Here is a 21315-nt window from a genome sequence, read left to right as displayed (position 1 = left end):
ATAAGTTTCCTTCTTTCTTTTTCTTCTCCCTTCCCCTCCTTCCTCCCTCCTCTCTCTCTCTCTCTCTCACACACACACACACACACACACAAAGTTGCACCAGTATTCAGAAAATTTAGGTTTTCCTCCTCAGCCCATGTTAGCAATACCACTAGCAGCATTTTGGCTGGCAGGTGTAAGTAGAAGTGGAAATTCATTCCTCTGAAAACATTGTTTTTGCTTATGATTGGATAATTAAAATTTCAGAAGACCCAAAGGCATAGTATTAGAGTGTTACATAGTGCATAAACTAAAGAACTGTCTCAATATGCTCCCTCCCCCCTCTCTCAAACACACACACACACAAAGTTGCACCAGGACGATGAAGTTTGAATTCCTCCCCCTCCCTCCGACCCACACGTACCTTTTCCAGCTGTTTCAGAAAGGATTTCAACTCTGCTCTTGCCTCCCATCATGAAAAGAAAAGAAAAACTAAAAGGAAAAAGGCAAGAGCTGAGGTCAGGCTGAGCTAGTTGCTGCCAGAGTCACCATGGACGACTCTGCTTAGTGCTTAACTGTTTAAAAAAGCCTCTAAAAAGCACCCTCTACAGGAGGAGGCAAGAGAACGACATGCCTCATCTACATCAGGATTTTTTCCGGCTTTTAACCCTTGCTTAACTCTGCTCGAGTGATCATAAAACACCAGACTAGATGAGGCATGTAGTTCTCCTGCCGCCTCCTGTAGAGGGCACTTTTTAAGAGGCTTTTTTAAACAATTAAGCACTAAGCAGAGTCATCCATGGTGACTCTGGCAGCAACTAGCTCAGCCTGACCTCAGCTCTCGCCTTCTTCCTTTTACATTTTTTTTTTCTTTTCATGATGACAGTGGTGAGGCTCTGCCTCCCCTGACTGCACGTCCCTGTATTCAAGCCTGAACATTTTTGGAGAACTTCAACAACTGTTTTAAGAATTAAAAAAGCTTAATGATTAAACATTAAGAGAAAGTAATAGATATCTCCCTGACCTTTTTTTTTTTCTTTTCTCTGTTCTATTAATTAAATAACACACAATCACTCCAAAAAAATTAACTTCTGTAGAGATTTATCTAAGCCAAGTTGTCTATCATTAATAAACTAATTCCTTTATTTTTTTATCTTAAACTGAAAAATTTATAATAGGAACAACTATGCATACTATAAGTAAATAAAAGGAACAACTGATTATTACCAGGATATGGGTGTGTAAAAAGAAAAGACACTATTTTCCCTTAATTTGTAAAGAAATATTTTTATTTTCTTTAAGACAATAATTAATAAACCCCTGCCAGAACAATAATAAAACACCAGACAGAATATTTTGGTATTCAGAAACTACAATGTTTCATGAAGAAGTTGCCTTTTTCAAATATGCAATGAGATCTGCTCTTTCATTTTTATTTTTAATGCCAGCAAAGATCATTTTTGTTCCAGGAATATATTTCTTTGGCTCCTCTAAATATTCCATCAGTGTATCTTCATTCCAGACAATACCTGAAAAATATACATAATTATGCAATATCTATTACATATTCTATTAATATTGTAATAATAACCAACCAGTTACAGGTTTTAAGTCAAAGTATCTGCAAAAAAATTAATTTAATTTCCAAAGCTAAAAAAAGATTGTCAAGCAAATTCCAGTTTTGATTATTGTAAGATCTCATGTAACATTCAGTACATATCTACTCTGTTTAGCTTTTGAAGCACATTTTAATTATCAACTAGTTAATGTTGACTCCCGAACTGGTCAATATTTTAGTTGTATTATTTAAGTAAACACTTCAGCATCTAAATCTAGGTTTCTGACTTTGATATCAAAACCATATGGCATTACCTTTCTAAGATAATCAAATGATTATATATATATTATTACACAATTAATATTCCACAATATAATAATCAGGATTAAATAGTAATAGTTAACAAAATATAACTAGAGTAAATTGTCAAGACCGACAACCAAATAAATTTCATTTATTTTGTGTCAAACTTTTCACTTTTCTCACTAAATTGGATCATATTTGTTTTAAAAGACAACGCACAAAATATAATTTTTTCCTAATTGTCACCCTTCAATTATATTGGGGCTACAATTTACAGATTTCCCAGGTGATGTTCTACTAAAATATTGATTAGGGACTCAAATTACTATTTTTTTTAACCAGAGTTGGATTGTAATAGATTTATTAATTATTTTTGTAATTTATTCTTACAAAATTTGGTGTCATTGCAAAATTGATGATACTATATGTGACAGAAGTGAAGATTTATCTGGTGCCCGCCTTCATAGTTTGCCTGGGATAATGCTATAAACCTAAAAAAAATTATTTTCTAATTTTTTCAGGGAATTTTTCTGTTATATTTTGTCAAACGTGCTATTTTGAGAATTTGGAACAAATATAAAACAAGGTTTTTCACAAAGGTGCCTCTTTATGTTTCCCCACAGGAAGCTTTTTTAAGAAAAGAAACAGTGATGAGGCCAAACGAGTAAATATTATGGTAAAATATATTTTAACTTGGGTGACCCTACTCTCAAATCTAAGGAGCAGCTAGAATCAGTAGGTCATGTCTGCCATTGGTTTACATATTTACAATTGAAAGAAAGATTTAAATTAGACAAAAAGAATTATCGGTTTAACATTGTTAAAAATGAATTGGAAACTCTATTGTGTGATTATGATGAACAAATTGCTAAAGTCTATAAAATGTTATTGAATTTAAATCTGAAAACTGAACAACTAAAACATTGTGTGTTTTAGTAGGCAAGGAACTTTAGATATAAGGTAATTCTTGAACAATGGGAGAATACGTGGAATAAAAGTTTAAAATTTACATTAAACCTAAAAGAAATTTTATGTAAGATAATGTATCATTGGTATTTAACTCCAGATAAGTCAAGAATGTATAAAGGTATTTCAAATGAATGTTGGAAATGTAAGGGTAGATGTGTGATAAAGCAAAGAAATATTGGAGTCGGATTCATATCTTAATACAGAAATTTCTTTAAGTGATTTAAAAAATCCGCAGAGACTTTTCTTTTGGGTTTAAGAAAAAAGACCTGGAAAAAAAATCCAGAACTTTGACGTTATATATGTTGACAGCAGCAAAACTACTTTGTGCACAGAAATGGAAGGTCACCTCGATCCCCACTATGGATGAATGGCTGCAAAAATGGATGAACTTTGCAAAGGTGGCTAAATTGACTGTCTTGATCAAAGAAAAAAATGCAAATACTTTTATTTCTACTTGGAAACTGCTTCTGGACTTTGTGCTTGAGGCGGAAGAAAATGAAACTTTGATTTTGCGTTTTACCAATTAGATAGATTTGTTGTTATAGAAATGACTAGTTTATACTATTATGCAAAAGTAAAAACTTGAGGGTTGATGTTTAATGCCTTATTCTACTGCACCAAAGGGAATTGGAAGTCAATGCCTTTTTTTTTCTCCCCCCCCCCCTCTTGCTTTCTCCCACTCTTTTCTTCCCTTTTCCCTTTCTAATATCCCTACTATTTACTTTTGTATTTTCTTTGTATGCTATGTTATAAACTAATAAAATCATTTAAATTGAAAAAAATCATGTTAAAGTATATAAAAATAATGTTTCTAACTGAACAAGGGATTTTTAAAAAAATAAGAAATATTTTACTAATGAATAAATATTAAAAGATGGGCAGCTAAATAAATCCTAAGGAGTAAAGTATTCTGCAGTCTAGCAGCAGCCACCTTTTCCTTCCTTCCTCCCCTTCTCTTCCCCTCCCTCCAACTAACTGTTTCAGCTACTGAAGGAATATAAAGATTATTTTTAATAACAGGGAATAGAAAGCTACTGCCAGAGGAAATGTCTCCTCAATCATCTCTGTACACCATTGTTTCTAATATTCAAGTGATTGTTAAAGCATTGTTTGACCTGCATGATATTATTTCTTTTTATAAGGCAAAATTACAAATATCCAATAGCCTGAGCCAGAAGGGTCAAAGGTAAGAAATGTTGGAATCTGGGGTTTGCAATATCTGGAAAGACATAGCTTTTTCACTGCTATTGTATTACTTCCTCCCCTGAATATATGGGATATATATTTAATGCTGTATTCAATATTATACAACTAGAACTCCCCCATGCAACAGAGTTTCCCTTAGATGCCACTTCACTGCAATCCTGCATATGCCCCCAAATACTAGTATATTTTATAATGTGCTCATAAATAAATAGAGTAGAGACATACATAGAATAAATTGAGATAATTAAGTATGACAGTCTATAATATGATATAAAATGAAGGAAAAGCATATTGCGCTTGTCGATACCATTCTGTCAGAAGCAGATAAAGCTGGATACAATCCAACCCTTTTTAAATCAAATCTATATTAACTTCCCCTCTTATCCATATTTAGACTTATTTAATTTGAATTTATGTTCAAGTAAATGTTTCAAGTAAATATGCCCTTGGAATTAGAACTCAAATATAAAAAAAATATGAAGGAGTGCTTCCTGCTCAGCAAAACATGTGAATAATCTTGTGCAATTCAAGTAAGTTTCTCTGGACAAGCAAACTTAAGTGGGAGCAATTAACAATATCTGCCTTCTTCAACAGCTGAAAGTAAGTAGATGAAAAAAGAAAAAGAAAAGCCAACTGCCATGGGCTGTGCCCAATGTAAAGATGTGTCAGTACAAAACTAAAATAGATAGATACTGATGTATAAAGAATCTAGTCACCCTCTGTCAGAATAAACTAAATAACCAGAAATGACAGCAGCGGAATTTCAGCACTGATTTAGCTGTCACAATGCAAGCCATTACAGCACAAAAAGAAAAAAGTATTGTAGTTAGGAGAGATCAAAAACCCAGTTCAAATTCCTGTTCAGTCATTAAAGTAATTAGCTGGGTTTCCTGTAGGGATATGGTATATGAAAATAAACCATTTACCTGAGAAATTTCATGGAATACACACACACACACTCCATGAAAATGCTCAAGGTAATGATGCGTATATTAATATATACTGTATATATTGTGAATAATGATATAGTTCTATATTGTTGTACAATAGTAGAACAAGACACTGCACTGTAAAACAATTGTAATAGATTTTATTTTCATTACAATCCAACGTTTTTATTTTATTTATATAATCTATATATTTATTTATTATTATTATTTATTAATTAGACTTATATACCGCTTCATAGGGCTTTCAGCCCTCTCTAAGCAGTTTACAGATTTTTAGCAAATTGAGTCAGCAAATTGCCCGCACAGTCTGGGTCCTCATTTCACCCACCTCGGAAGGATGGAAGGCTGAGTCAACCTTGAGCTGGTGAGATTTGAACCGCTGAACTGCAGATAACAGTCAGCTGAAGTGTCCTGCAGTACTGCACCCTAACCACTGCACCACCTCGGCTCCTCATGTATGCTGCCTCCATCCAAGACTCAAGGCAGTACACAGCATAATAAAAATAATAATAGTCCAAAATATTCAGTATGTAAAATGTCATATCTTTGTAACATTATGAAATATACCAACAGTAACATTAACATTAATGATCAGACGGCTAATGAATTGCTATTCTTAAATTGCAGACTTTTCATTCCTTTAAAATACTTTTAGGACTGCTTATCTCATTTAATGATTCTAAGAGGCTCACAAAATCCATAAAACCAAAAACAGATCCCAGGCACCAGACAGTCTCCCTGGTCAATCTCATCCTAGCCTAATGCATGAGGGAAGAGCCACGTTTTGGTAGATTCTGTACCCAAAGCTCCAGGATAAGGAAAAACAGCCAGCCTAAATATTAAAAAGGGAAGGAACAATTCTAACTTCAGGTAGGGAGCAAGTTGTTCCAAGGGATCATATCCTGGGGGGAAGGGGGTGGTGTAATATTGAGGAATAGGTACCTACACCTTGCTTTCTTGACCACTCCATATTAAATGAGGATTCTGCAAATGGCCCCAAATATAAGATAGTCCATAAAATTATAAAGGGCTTTATGACCAGCTACATTTTGTACCACTCTGAATAGTCCTCAAAGGCAGCTTCATATAAAGAGGACCCAGTATCTAGTCTCTGAATATAGAAAGCTTAAAAATCAAGCACCATGACTGAAACATAGCAGGCCTCTTTACGTTTAGTGAACATTTCCTCCCTGATGGCTCCAGAATTGCAGTTTAATATGACTAATATTTTCCCATTGTAACATTTGCAATAAATAAAACTCTGCACTGACATAGGCGCCTTGCCAGCTCAAACTACCCCTAGTATAACTACAAATTGTCAAGCTCCACCGTTGGATCTTTACTACACTGAAAGCAAGGCACAATTCTGACACAAATTCTTGTAGCATTGGCCTAAGTAGATGCATAGCACACCAAAAATAGAATGAACTATTAATGTAATAATATGTCAAACATCAAACATAAATCATAGATACTCCCTAAAGAAACAGAGTATGCACCTCCACAGAAATGAAGAATCTATAACTCTCTGATACTGGTGACTAACAACTCCAGCATCTCTTACTATTGACATGCTAACCAAGGATGTTTGAATATAGTTTGCCAAAATTAAAAGCGCAGCGAAATCTCCATCTACCATTATATACAGTGTATTAGAAAGTTGTTTTTGGAAGATATCCAACAACTCTATTTTAGAATGGGAAGTAATCAATAATTGACATTTTTATTTCCCTGACTCTGCAGCCAATTAATTTAGAGGTAGTATTTTAAAATAACTTAATATTGACCCAACTGTTTTATAAAGCAATTTTCATCAAATTGCTCCCACCATTATGCCTATTTACCTATATAATTTACCTTTATTCTTGTTTGCGTCTGTATAAGAAAATCCTGCAGATTGTCCTGTTTTCCGACCAAAGAGTCCCCACAGATTAGGGCCTGTCTTGTGCTTTCCACCTTTTTCAACCGTGTGGCATTGTAAACATTTCTGAACAAAGATCTTTTTACCCTTTTCAAAATCACCCATGGTAATCTGTGGAGGGAAATGTACAGCAATGAAACTCTGACAGGTTCTGCCATGAAAATCTGACATGTATCTATTCCCCCAAACCTACATTTATGGTTCACTGTTTCCCTCAAAATAAGACCTCTCTGGATAATAAGCCCAATCAGGCTTTTCAGCGCATGTGCTAAAATAAGCCCTCCCCCAAAAATAAGCACTCCCCAAATATATTGCAACACAGCAGAAGCAATGAGGTGAACTTGCTCACCGTCTCCTGCACCTCAAAAATAATAAGACCTCCCCGAAAATAAGGCCAAGCATTTCGGGGGTCAAAAGAAAATAGGACCCTGTCTTATTTTTGGGGAAAGACGGTATAAACCACAAGAAAACAACTTCTAATATGTTACAACAAATTTCTAAAATCAGTGTGTAAAATTAAAATCAAGCAGTTGGATCCTAATCAGGTTATTCAAAAGAAAAATTCATGAGATTTATTTCCAAATAAAATGTACATTGGGTAAATTATTCCATGTAGGCTGGAGTTTTAATAATACTTTTCAAAGACACAGACTCCCTGTACAGGTAGTCTTTGATTTAACTCCATAATAGAGGCTATTATTACAGTCAGAAATTATGCTGGTCATTAAATGAGTAATCATGTGACCAACCTAATTTTATGGTATTATTGCAGCAATTATTAAGCAAATCACCATGGTTGTTAGGCAATTCTATAGCTGTCTGAAATTTTCAGTTTTTGCAGAAACCGATTTCCAGCATAAAACATTGTAAATCAATCACATGACTATGGGATGCTGGAAATGAGAGTAAAAGTGGGCTTGTTGCAGAGTGCCCAAAATGCAGTCATGTGGTTGAGAGGGATGAAACAGTTGTCAGAACTTTGAATCCAGGTTTTAAGTACCTTATTTTGGGTCTGTTATAACTTTGAATGTTGTTAAGCGGCCGTTTATATGTCAAGGCCTGTAGACCAGTTTTTTCAACCTTTTTTGTGCAAAGGCACACTTTTTTCATGAAAAAAATCACGAGGCACACCACCATTAGAAAATGTTAAAAAAATTTAACTCTGTGCCTATACTGACTATATATAAAGTAATTTTCCCACGGCACACCTTACACTATGTCACGGCACACTAGTGTGCCGCGGCACAGTGGTTGAAAAACACTGCTGTAGACAATAGCACTTGATTCTGAATATATATATATAGGAACATGCCCTACTGTCAGATTGCTGATATAACTATTTCAGAATTTTTAAAACCAACAAGGTGCTATTTCTCAAGGTTTCAGAATAGTTTTTTCTTAAAAATCTCCAAATACTAGTTTTTCCCCCATATGTGAACCATTATTTAGTTATACAGTAGTTTTAAATTACTCATCATTCTTGCAGCTGCCAAAGCAATGCAGTGTATGATAATACGTTATTATTGTTGCATTAATTGCACATTGCTTCTCTTCTTGGAAAAAAACCCCCAAGCTGAAAATCCTAAACACAAGATGATAAAAATCATTGGCACGTTTTTATACCCTAATAGCTTATGCAGAAGCATTTTTACTTGGTATCCAGAGCTTGATTATGTAGAAAAATCCTGGGGGACTTCCTCAGGATACATAGTCCATAATAGTGGTACAGTGAGATACCACTATAAAGAAAGATTCTTTGAGGAAAGTTTACATTTGAAATACAAATAGTCCTCAACCTACGACCACAATTAAGCCCAAGGTTTCTGTTGCTAAGCGAGACAGTTAAGTGAATTTTGGCCCCCATTTTATGACGTTTCCTGACACAGCTGTTAAATGAATCACTGCAGATCCCTCCGGAGCACCATACTGCAACAGTATCTGGTGCTTGGGGCAGGCTCCGGTACAACCGTACTGGGGCATACTGCCTGCAACCTACCACTGATATAAATCCATAATACAATTCAAGGGCTTTTTTTTTCAATTATAATTTCATAGTCTGAATAGAGGAAGAACTATTTAGAGGTTTTCCTATTCCTATATTTACATGTTTTAAATTTACACCTATTCTCCGGGAAAAAAATTTTGCACTTAAGTTTCTGGATTAATTTTCAGTTAAGTTTCTGCTACATGGTTTTAACTACAAACAAAAGTGTTTAGGATTGAGCCTATTATATATGCAAGGATTCAAGTCATAGGTCTTGATTCAGAATGGAAAGTAATGGATAAAAATACAAACACAATGGTGAGCTACTGTACTTCTGAATCATGCCAAGAAAGCTATATGGTTATGTCCATGAAGTTAACAAGAGTCAAGCTAGACTTCAAATTTACCTCAGAAAACAAAGATATTGCCCCAACACAGGCAATACAAAAGAACTGAAACTTGTAGGAAGGAAATGGTAGTTAAAACCATGAGAAAATAGATTTCAAGAAGCATCTTACCCACATTAAATATATCTTTAAATACATGCAACACATGGATGATTTCTAGGGAACTTGATGGACTTTATGGGGAAAAGAAATTGCAAAATGATTGTGCTTACTTCAGAAAACATGATAGGTACTGGGGTTAAGAAGAATATATTAAAAGTCTGAGGCAAATATCATAGCCAGAGAAAATGTGCCTTGACCAAAACAACCTTATTGCTAAATCCAAGCCCTATTCATCTAATCTTTTAACAAAACATGATAATCCATCTGTAAAGCCATTCTCTATTTTAGAGGACAGAAAAGTGACTAGTGTAGCATATTTTAAAAAAAAGTTTGAGGAAATGGGGCTATAAAATTATAGAACAATTTAAAGACTGTTTTGGGCAAATTGGGAAAGGATTTTGAAGAACTCTTTAAATGGCTGTCCCATTATGAAGAATAACTTGGTTAAGCCCTATCTTCCTTTCAAAATTCTGTAACAGTGGGTTCTTAGAAAACTTTCACATAGTTCCTTTCCATAGTCTCCTGAACAAATGTCCTAAAGTTATAATTAAGGAATGGTCCTCTTTTAATTTTGTAATTGGTTTCATAGAAAAATATCTAGATAGTTTTCACAAGTGAAAAGTTGTGCTCGGACTAGCTATTCAATATTTAGTTGTGAGAAAAAAATAGAAGAAAATAATTAGAAAAGTTAAAAAATAAAGCTTCCACTATTTTATTACCTTCACATTTGGCATTTTCACCATACTTAAGACTCTAGGGCACAGTTAACATCATGATAATTTTTTAAAAGATAATATAAAGCTGTAAGGATTGAGAAATAATCAATAATAATAATCAATATAAGGGACAACTTGAAAAAGTATATTTGAAGCATTTTAACAGAGGAAAAAAAAAGAAAGAGGGTACATGTCAGAAACTTGTTAACTTTCTATAGAAAAAGCTTGGGTTAAAATAATGTATGGTATACTCTGCGTAGGTCCTCCTTTATATACACCACCACAAACCTTATCACTCCATAAAAATAATTTGTCATTTCATAATGCACACAGAGGAATCTATTGAAAAATGCACAGGATACACAGAGACTTGGTTTTTCCCTTAGATGGAAGTAAGTTTCAATAAATTATGATTACTAGCAAAATACAACAGCATACATAAAACTACAGAACATTTAATATAAAATAGATGTATAGGTAATCCTCAACTTATGACGACAATAAAGCCCAGAATTTATGTTGCTAAGTGAGAAATTGTTAAGCGAGTTTTGTCCTGTTTTACGATTTTTCTCGCCACATTTATTAAGCAAATCACTACAATTGTTAGTCACACTAATTGTTAACTGAATCTGGCTTCCCCATTGACTTTGCTCGTCAGAGGATAAGAAAATATGATCACATGACTCCAGGACACTACAACTGTCATAAAGATGAACCAGTTGTCAAGTATAAGTATAATCTTTATTGTCATTGCACTTAAATACAACAAAATTGGTACAGTACAGTATCTGCATGTAAAATCATAGGGTTTTCCCCACTAACTACTTGCACAGGGATTATTCTTTATACTATTTATGTTGTTTGTATTTTTTGTCATGGATTGCACCAGTGAGGCTAAAACCAATTTCGTTGTATACAAGATCTACAATGACAATAAAGGCTATACTATACCTGACCATGAGGGATGGTGTAATGTTCACATAAGTGTGAAAAATGCTCATGAGTCCCTTTTTTCACTGCTGTTGTAACTTGGAACTGTTGTCACTAAATGAACTAAGTCATTCGTTACACAATTGTGTGACTATCTGAGGAATTAGTTTCACCTGAAGTGAAAAACCTCTACATATTATTCAAAATTAAGGTGCATTGGTGTATTCATATGTGATGATGATTTGGGCTTCATAAACTAAGGGTGCAAAACTAAAAAAAAATGTATTGGAACACCTTTCAGTTCAATTAAAAATAAACGAAAGGGAACAAACGGTCCCTTCTGTCTGTGCGGCTGTGTCATCGGTCACCGTCCGCGGAGGGAGAAAGAGGCAGCACCCCCCCCCTTCGATAATAACGAAATACTGAGAGCGAAGCACTTCGCAATAGCAGTAAAATATAGGCAGGAAACCCTCTCTCCGTCCTGCCTACCTCTTTTAAGTCAAAGCCGGATCAAGTCACTTTCTACGCTAGCTTGGCTTTTCCTCCTGGCTCGAGGCCGAACCCTCCCGCCAAATCGCGTCAAACCGAACGGGCCGAGATCACACTTTCCGCACGCATTTCGAGCCGCCCAGGGAGAGCAAGCCAATTACGTCACAGTAGCATCGACCAATCGGAAGCAAGCGTGCCGCGGCTTGTCCACTGCCGATTGGGCCGTTTTAGCTCACAGAACGATCTATCGGTTGCAAGAACCGCTGAGGTGTCTTGGGAAGTGGGGTGTGTGTGTGTGTGCGCTTTCCATTGTCGGTGGAGTATCGCCGTTGTCAGCTTTTTCCTCAGCTTCTTTTTCCTATCTTTTTTCCCCTCACGCATTAGCCTCATATGGGACAGCAGGTCTACTGAAGATAGATGATAGATAGATAGATAGATAGATAGATAGATAGATAGATAGATAGATAGATAGATAGATAGATAGATAGATAGATAGATAGATAGATAGATAGATAGATAGATAGATAGATGATAGATAGATAGATTTGATTTATTTGATTTGATTTATTAGACATTTATAGGCCGCCCTTTTCCCTGAGGGGACTCAGGGCGGCTTACAATCAAAAAAGGAAGGGGAGTGTAGGACAATACAAAAAGAAATGTGCACAAAAGTAAATTAGACAGTAAAACTCAACATTCACTCAGCATTCGGGAGGGGCAAAAATAAGATTATCCCCAGATAAATAAATAAATAGATAGATAGATAGATAGATAGATAGATAGATAGATAGATAGATAGATAGGATTAGATTAGATAGATAGATAGATAGATAGATAGATAGGATTAGATAGATAGATAGATAGATAGATAGATAGATGATAGATAGATAGATAGATAGATAGATAGATAGATAGATAGATAGATAGATAGATAGATAGATAAAAGAAAGAGAGAGAGAGAAAATCTTTATTGGCCAAGTGTGATTGGACACCCAAGGAATTTGTCTTTGTTGACTATTCTCAGTGTACATAATGGCCAATAAACAAAACAACAATGGTAAATATTCTATCCTTTCTGTCACAAAAGTGTTCAAACCTGGAGAATATGTTTGCGTTCAAGTACAAAAGATTTTCCCTTGCAAAAGGATCGTTTGCTTTTTCCCACAACAGCTGCAACAGTGGTCCGAGCCCCCCCCCCCCCAAATAAACCTGGAAATCCCAGGAAACTAATAAATCCGTGTTGTGATTGACTGCATCGCAGACAAGAGTGTAGAATCGCGCGAAGGAGCCTGGTTTAATTTTCCCCATCCGTGCAGGGCTGCAAAAATTACTGGGCTGCAAAAATTGGTCTGACCACTAACTGGCGGCAGAGAAACACGGAAGCTCGTCGTGCGGATTTTCAGAGACCAGGTGTTCGGATTGTAGAGAGCCCGAAATAAATGATGCTAGTAAATCTGTATGATCTTGGTAAGATGGCGATGCTGTTGACGGCGGTTGCTATCCAGAACCGGTGAAACCGGAGGATGAACCACGTTCCCTCGGAGCTTTTTGAAAACCCCCTTCCCGTCCTACAGTTGCCTTTCGCGCATTGGAGAGAGAATGACTCCGAAATGAAACATCCAGGAACCTTCTCTCCTTTCCGGGAACTCCGTAACTCTGGAGACCGTTTATCGTCGCACTCATCGTCTGAATCCGCAACTTTGCCGGCAAGGCTGTGTACAGCGAATGGAAGCCGAAAGATGCGGTGCTTGTAAAGTGACGAACCTCCCGACACTGATGTAACAATATTGTGACTCTGAGCAAGAGGATGCTGCATTCTTTGATTGCTAATAGTGGAAATACGCACCTACTTCTGAATTGTTGGGACCTATATAGGATGAAGAACGATGGAACGCATGTGTTTAAAGACCAGTAACTGCACGAATTGAGGCGACCACTAGATGGCAGTAGGGAGATGCAGGAAACCCTAACTATGCATTTTGCATCTTGATGGGTCACATTTTTTAAATCCGTGTAGTCTTTTTACCAGAACCAGCAATGGTACTGACTCTATCCCATACATATATTACTTTCTTTCTGTCATTATTAGGGGAAGGGGGAGGGAGGGAGGAATGGAGGGAGGGAGGAAGGAAGGAAGGAAGGAAGGAAGGAGAAAGAGAGAAGGAAGGAAGGAAAGAAAGAAAGAAAGAAAGACTGACTGACTTCTGTCAAAAGAAACTAAAGGAACCCAGAGAGCCACTGCAAAGTTGCAGAGAAGTTGAGAGGAAAGTCACAAGACTTCTCTTTTCTTGCTCCTCAGAGCAGCATCACTACAAGAAGAATTTTTATTTAATTCATTCCCAGCAATTCTAAACAAAATTGCTTGAGGACTTTTCACTTTTAATATACCAATATATATATATATATATATATATATATATATATATATATATATATATATATATATATATATATATATATATATATATATATATATATATATATATATATATATATATATATATATATATATATATATATATATATATATATATATATATGACAAGCTTTCCTTAGTTGGGAACTCTAGTCATTTAGAAGTATCTATGGAAGGGAAAGGATTGCAGATTACTTACCTTCCAATGATTAAAAGCATTAACTGTTTGCAAAGCTGGAGAAAATCTAGTCTAGAGTTGCATTATCAATAATCCTGAGCCTCTTTCTTACAGAACAGTTGATCTATGTGGTCAATTGACTAGAATGAGCAAACAATTCTTTTATGCTATTATTCATGCTTCTGTTTGTACCTGTCAACTGGACAGCTAAAAGGACAGTTGCATATTGTGTGATAAAGATTAATAAAACAAGGAATATGGAGAAATTCTTGAGTAAAATGCATTACGAAAGAAACATCTGTTCTTGTGACTGGCTAAGCTGTCAAAGTCTAACAATACACCTCAATCCCCACATGAAATGGTTACTGAAGATCAGAGTCATGATACTACAGGCTTTTAGAGTGGAATGGGATATAATATTTTTACCAGATTTATGTTATAGATAGTCAATGCCTGTACAGAGAAAAAAGCCATGAGACAAAGTTCATTAGCAAATATATTTTACTTTCTTAGTGAAGACTTAATAACATTTATACCGTAAGTAAAAAATAAATAAAAACAAGGAAATAATGTACAATATAGCAATTGGCAAATACTACATGTTAATTTCTAAATTATAATTCTTGGATTTTAATGTACTGGTAAATCCACTACAATATATACTTAACTTTTAGAACCAATTGAGAAGCTTCCAAATTGATTTTTCAGGCATGCCCCATGGCTTCCATATCCTAAACATCTGTGATGGCGAACTTATGGCATGCATGCCACAGGTGGCACACAGAGCCCTCTCTGCAGGCAGGCTAGCCATGACCGTAGCTCCATGCGTGCACACATGCCTCCCGCCAGCCAGATGGTCTTCGGGTTTCTGCCGTGCATGCACGGAGGGCAGGGCGCATGCGGATGATGCATGCACACGTGTAGGGGCAGGATGCATGCACGGGGAGCACCCACATTGCATTTTGGGGCCTTGCAGGACGCCCCCATGCCCCATTTTGGCTACCAGGTTGGTGCAGAAGGCCTTCCAGGCTTAAAACAGGGCAAGAGGAGGGCATGTGAGCCTTCCCGTGCCCCATTTTGGGCCTGGAAAGCTTCCTGGACCAACCCGGGAGCGGGGGAGCATGGGGGGGTCACGCAAGCATGCGTGTGGGGATCGCATACATGGGGGTAAAGCACATGCAGGGAGGGTCATGTGTGCATGCACAGGGCAGGGGTCTGCAGGGGGGTTGCTCACACATTGCATCATGGGTGCAGGCACATAGGTGCAGTGTCATGCATGTGCATGCTTTTGGCACACGACGACAAAAAGGTTACCCTTCACTGCTATATATGCTACGTGATTGGCTGTAGCATTCCAGCCTCGGTTTCAGGGATGATGAAGTATCCAGCAGACAACTTCAGCTATCTCCTTGTCCACCTGCCTCTCAGTCCTATGTCATAATTACTGGCGGACAAAAAAAAACATACATTCCAGTAAGCACCAACCCAATACAGAAACGACATCATCAAGAGAACCCTTGATGACCTAATCAAGAAAGGGCAAATCAAAAAAGAATAATGGTAACAGATGAAAAGCAGCAGACTCATTTTCCCCCACTTCTATAAATGCTTAAAAATACACAACCCAAACATACCTCTTCATCCAATTGTATCATAATTAGGGAACCCAATGTGCCAAATTACTTATAAAAAAGCTTGGATAGCTCATAGATGAGAACAAATATTCTATCGACACCCCACAACAATGTCTCTAGAAATTCTAAGACCTAAAAGTAGAAGGTGAAATTATGGTTTCATTCAATGTTATAGCACTCTTATGCCTATAAATTTAGAACTAGCAAAAGAGTTCAAGATGGCAGTACGAAAGAACACATTTGACCTAGCAAAACACTAAGATCACAATATCCAGAATTAATGGACCTCATCATCCTCTGACTCACTACCTACAATCAGTTTTATGGACAAATATACCAACAAATCAGAGGAAAACCCATGGGAACGTTGCTCTTCAGAATCATAGCATAGACCACAATGCAGTGTCTAGAAATTTTAGCATTCCCACACATACAATGAAAAGTGTGGATCCCTTGTGTAGTGTGTGTGTTTGCTAGCCTCATTTAGTAAAAGGAGGGGAAAAAAATCCCAATCTCTTTGCATATTTATGCCTGTGTTTGACCTGGGCCAGGGCATCCTCTCCAGCAGGCAACACCCAGATAAGCAGGGATTAACAACAGACAAACAATCAAGCAAAAGCAATACCCTTATCAAGGAATTCTCAATGAGAAAAACCACATGCCCACCAACATTGGCAGAGCAAACTGTATATAGAAACCACCCTCCCTAGCATTAACTTTTCTTGGTTGGGTAATGAAATGTCTGCAAATAATCAACCAAGCACAGAAGGTACCACATACTCCACAATTCAATCCTGAGCGACATATATTCTCTCTTTTTGGAAGCAGTTAAATAAATTATGAAACAAGCAAACTTGCTAAATCTTTCTACTTTGCAAAGTATGAGATAATGCCAATTATCGACACTTCTTGGGGGGGGGGGGTGTCCATTAAAACAATGTTTCCTTCAAATGAGAAACTTAGCTTCTTTGAATGAATCAGTCTAAGTAGTTCCATTAACGTTTTCACCGGATACATTCATCTCAGGGGGTGGCCAGCTGAAATGCATCTTTATTGCAATGACAAGTTGTAGGCAATGGATACTATACATAAAAAACCTGATTCCCAAAGAGGTTTGTGTGTGCGTATGCATATGTGTGTAGATTTTTCTAATCACATCTGATTCTACAGAACTAGAAGATGGCACTATAAAATTCATTTCATTTCTATCAACTCCCCCCCCCCTTTGACAGGCTATAAAGTTCCCAGCCTTATTTATTTCATAATGGGGAGGATACTACATAAAAGCAGCTTCCTGAGGGATATGGAATAGCAGCATTAATTAGCTGCACTGAGACAGAAAGGCAAGGCTAGTATAGATCCAGAGATCTTCTGAGAAGAGATTTATGACCTCCCACCTTTCACTCTTCTTTCAGCCCTGCCACTGTAGAAGATTTCATTTCTCGCTGGTGAGAATATTGAATGCTAGGCAGATAGCATGGTCAGCCACTACACTTCTTAATAAAATCTAATTTATAGTAAACTCTTGGCCTTTTTTTGTCCTTGTAAGTGGACTTTCAAATGTATTTAAATGAACTGTAATCCACAAATGATGGTGTATTAATATTAGTGTGAGCTTTCAAATAGACATGGTTAGATCTCAACATCAAATCGTTGAAAAACAACAGAGAAGTATACATAAAACAAGTGAAGATGGTTCCATAGGTAACCTGACACTGTGTCTTGTAGGGCTTTATAGATCATAAACACCACCTTGAATCTGATCCAGAAGTAAGCTGATCACCCAATGCAGCTCATACATTGTTACACACACTATTCTCCGGATGCTCAAAATTGCCTATGTGGCTGCATTTTGTAACAGCTGAAGCTTTTGGATACTTTTTAGGAGTAGCCTCATGTAGATTGCATTGCAATTTATATAAATCAGCAAAGATATTATGACAGATGCCCCAAGGGCTATTGTAGTACCTTCCCACTAAACGAGGCAGATAAATACCTTGGTTGAACATTGAGCATCTCTTCCTAACCCTATTTGCTCTTCTAACTGGACATTGTCCTGCTGCATCCATTTGATTAAACTCCCATGGAGTTGTCTAGAAAGCCACTAATTATACTAAGAAAGTTAATTGAATAGTGAATATTAGTCAGATTTACCTTGTTTCTTCTTTTATATATTAGCATTGTAATAGATCTAATCCAGTCATTTGAAAGCATATATAATCTGTAAGGGAATTTTAAAGTGATTCAATGTTTTTTGGGGGGGAATTATATCCCCTTGGAAATCTTATCTTCTAATGAATTTTTTTGTCTCCTTCCTAGATATTGTTAGAGGACTTGAAAAATGCATATATTTTACTTGGGCTTTCAAATTTTTTGTCAGGGGAGGAAAAGAATAATAGGCAAGGTATTCTTTTTCAATGAATCCAAAACTCTTCTCTGAAAAATATTTCAGGAAATCTATGCAATTATCCCAGAATTAATACAAAACTTTAAAACTATATTAATTTTAAGAGTGAATTTTCTACAGGTAATTTTCTGAAGTAATCTGTTTTCACTAATGATTCATTCTTGTCAGTAACAGATTGAAAAGGTAGTTTCCTCCTTTATGCTAATAATGAGAAACCCCACCCAAAAACCTTAAAATATAGTATTTGTTACCTATTCAAAATAATTGCCTGCTCTTGATCTAAGTTATGAACCATTGAGCAAAAATATGAGTTATTGGTAATATATGTTGTAAATACAAGGGTATAGTAGGGTATAGTAAAGTAAGGGACATAAGATTCCCTTTTCTTAAAAAAATGTCTATGGCTTCTTCAAGTGTAAACTTAGAGCAATACATTTGGATAGGTAACACATTTCAAATTTTAGTAACATTTTCAAAAGCAGATATTAGAGAGTCTATATAGTAGTCATTGATTGAGTCCACTCCTACTTTGACCCAAGGACAGTGCAAAGTACCTCAGAGCAAGGAGTTAATTCCTGTGTGGAAAAGATCATTCTTGGATATCTGGAGAATACCTTTTAGTCACAGTAATGTTTTAATATTGGCAAATTAAATACATCCCCTCTAACATTTTATCAAATAAGGAGAGCAAAGATGTATGGGGTAATTTGAAGATTGTTAAGCAATGTTTTAAACAGTATTCATGTCTGCTCACAATATCTGCTGCATTCCCAATCAATTTGTTGATTATTTCAATATATTAATTTCACCCTTGCATGGCACTATAATTTTGAGTCTGCCTGCTTGCTTGTCTATTGTTTTTCTCTTTCTGATTCTTTATGGCGGGGTGGTTCCTATATTGTCTGGACAAATATTCCTTGAATCAGCTTACATTATAGTATTGCCCTCTCCTTTCTTAGGCCTGGCTATCTTCCAAAGTCTTTTCTGTTCTATTCTGCTCATTCATTCAAACAAACTTACCTAATCATTTTCAGTTTCTTTGAGTACAGATTAATTCAACCAATCATTATTAACAGCTTTACCAAACATAATAAACCCAACACAAACATCTATATTGTACTATTGATTGCCTCCCTTATTAAGTTGCAAATATGTTATTGTTTTAAAAAATGGCTTTATATTTTTAGGATTTTAAAAGATTCCAGAGGTAGCCTTAGATGCCTTTTGAATTTGCTTTGCAGTATGCTGCTTCGTACAGTATTGTTTTCTGTTCCGTTTCCTTTCATTCTTGCTTGAAAGTGTACCTTGAATAAGTTATGAATTACGATACAGTATCTTCACCTTAAACTCTTCTCATCTTTTCCACAGCTACATTGCACAATGAGCTCTCAGTTTCTTGCTGTATCTTCTATAACTGTGTCATCTAATGAACCTAATGGAGATTAAAGTTTATCTTGAATAATAATGGCACCGTGTTTACATTTGTGTGATCTTTTGCAATTATGTCAAAATGATTGGTTCATTTGGACAAGACTGGTGGTGACTGTCATATGGAGTCAACTAATCTCCACAACACTGTCAAATTATCTACTAAGACTGTATTACTATTCTTCTCTTCCTTCCCAGTACCTATCTCTTTCCACTTATGACTATAACCATGTTGCTTGTATCCGTGACCCGTCAAAACCGCGCTCGACTAAGCCGCGCCCGATTAGCCTTGAAAGCAAGCCGATTCAACTTAAGGTAAGGGTTAGCTTTAGGGTTAGGGTTAGGTTAAGGGTTAGGGTTAGGGTTAGGGTTAGGTTAAGGGTTAGGATTAGGTTAAGGGTTAGGTTTAGGGTTAGGTTTAGGGGGGTTAGGTTTAGGTTTAGGGGTTAATTTTAGGTTTAGGGTTTACAGCGTGCTTCTGTCTCCGCGCTGTTGTCGCCCTGTTGATGACGTCAGCGATGCGGTTTAGTCGGGCGCGGTTTAGTCGAGCGCGGTTTTGTGGTGGAACCGCTTGTATCTTTAAATTTTATATTGTTTTGTTATTGTTTTGTTTGTTTCCTGGTATAATTTGATTGCTTATTAGTAACTATGACTATCACTGTGTTATATCTTATGATTCTTGATGTATGTATTCTGTTTTATTTTTCTTTATATATACTGAGAGCATTTGCACCAAAGACAAATTCCTTGTGTGTCCAATTGCACTTGGCCAATAAAGAAGTCAATTCAATTCCATTCCATTCCAATCCATTCCAAAGAAAGCAACCTTTGCCATGCTCAATTTTTAGAATGGAAAGACTACATATCTTATTCTTGTGTTTGATCTGCATCTGTTCATTCTCTATAGTATTAATGACCCATGTTACATTTAACTGCTTTGGTTCTCAAATTAATCATTAAAAAAAATGAGTTATCATATAAATGGCATTCAGGGCATTCTGTTTAGGGTCTCTCTCTCTCTCTCTCTCTTTTTTTTTTACTTTGCCAGGCAACATCCTATATTTTCACAGACAGTTTACAGAATTAGGCATCATCTAATAGTTGTGTTCCAAATTTAGCCAATGATATTTGATGTCTAAATACTATTGCCAGTTTAACTCTGGTGTATAATGAGAAAATAATAATTGTAGGAGAACTTAAATGCAAATTTCTAAGGAAAAACAAACTAAGTATTGTGTCGGGATTAAACAGGATTTGCTTTTAACTACCTATTATCTGGAAAATGACTCCATCTGCATCTTCAAACATCTAGGTGAGAGGATGACAGAACACAAATCCGTGAAAATACTAAATTTCCTCACAGGATATCATCACAAATGTGGAATGAGTCAGATCAATACCCACTGACAACCATGTATATATATGCAGAAGACTTCAATGCATAGTTTGGAGTGCTTTAGTTGGTGCCGCATTATTTTTTCCCATCTCCGTTGAATTAACTATATGCTGAATGGCATGACTCACATATTAATTTTAAAATTTCCTCCTCCTCCTCCTCTTCCTCCTCCTCCTCCTCCTCCGTATTTGCTTTCTATTCTTTTAGTTTTGTGTGTGGCAAGATACTAAGCCAGTAGTGCAAGAAATTGCCATGTAAATAATTCCTTGGTTAGTATAAGTATTTCTGGAGTGAAAGTAGTATTATCCTTGCTATTGCAACAGAAAATCCCATAGGTACAGT

General features: G+C 36.2%; 1 protein-coding gene across 2 annotated transcripts; it reads right to left on the bottom strand.

The window, feature by feature from the left end:
- Positions 1-1259: 1259 nt before the first annotated feature.
- Positions 1260-19584, bottom strand: LOC148049349 (cytochrome c iso-1/iso-2). Of its 2 annotated transcripts, none has more exons than XM_087708551.1 (3): positions 19491-19584; positions 6823-6997; positions 1260-1508 (listed from the first exon to the last, which is right to left on the bottom strand). In XM_087708551.1, exons 2-3 carry the CDS (start codon positions 6989-6991, stop codon positions 1360-1362), a joined length of 318 nt encoding a protein of 105 aa, XP_087564677.1. In that variant the 5' UTR covers positions 6992-6997; positions 19491-19584; the 3' UTR covers positions 1260-1359. The 2 variants fall into 2 exon arrangements, with proteins under 2 accessions (XP_087564677.1, XP_087564685.1); XM_087708559.1 differs by lacking the exon at positions 19491-19584 and adding an exon at positions 11515-11623.
- Positions 19585-21315: the final 1731 nt, after the last annotated feature.

The sequence above is a fragment of the Thamnophis sirtalis genome, unplaced genomic scaffold (genome assembly GCF_051295495.1).
Source record: "Thamnophis sirtalis isolate CommonGarterSnake01/CBP01778 unplaced genomic scaffold, rThaSir2_p1.2 scaffold_1, whole genome shotgun sequence".
NCBI lineage: Eukaryota > Metazoa > Chordata > Lepidosauria > Squamata > Natricidae > Thamnophis > Thamnophis sirtalis.
The sequence above is the reverse complement of the archived record's forward strand: the minus strand, read 5'-3'. Positions and strand labels throughout refer to the sequence as shown.

What these genes read in the sequence shown, in the direction of transcription:
- LOC148049349 (XM_087708551.1), bottom strand. Translation starts at nt 6,991, where the DNA reads ATGGGTGATTTTGAAAAGGGTAAAAAGATCTTTGTTCAGAAATGTTTA. An exon ending in AGACGCAAACAAGAATAAAG is followed by an intron (nt 1,509 to 6,822) that starts GTAAATTATATA and finishes TATATTTTTCAG; the next exon opens with GTATTGTCTGGAATGAAGAT.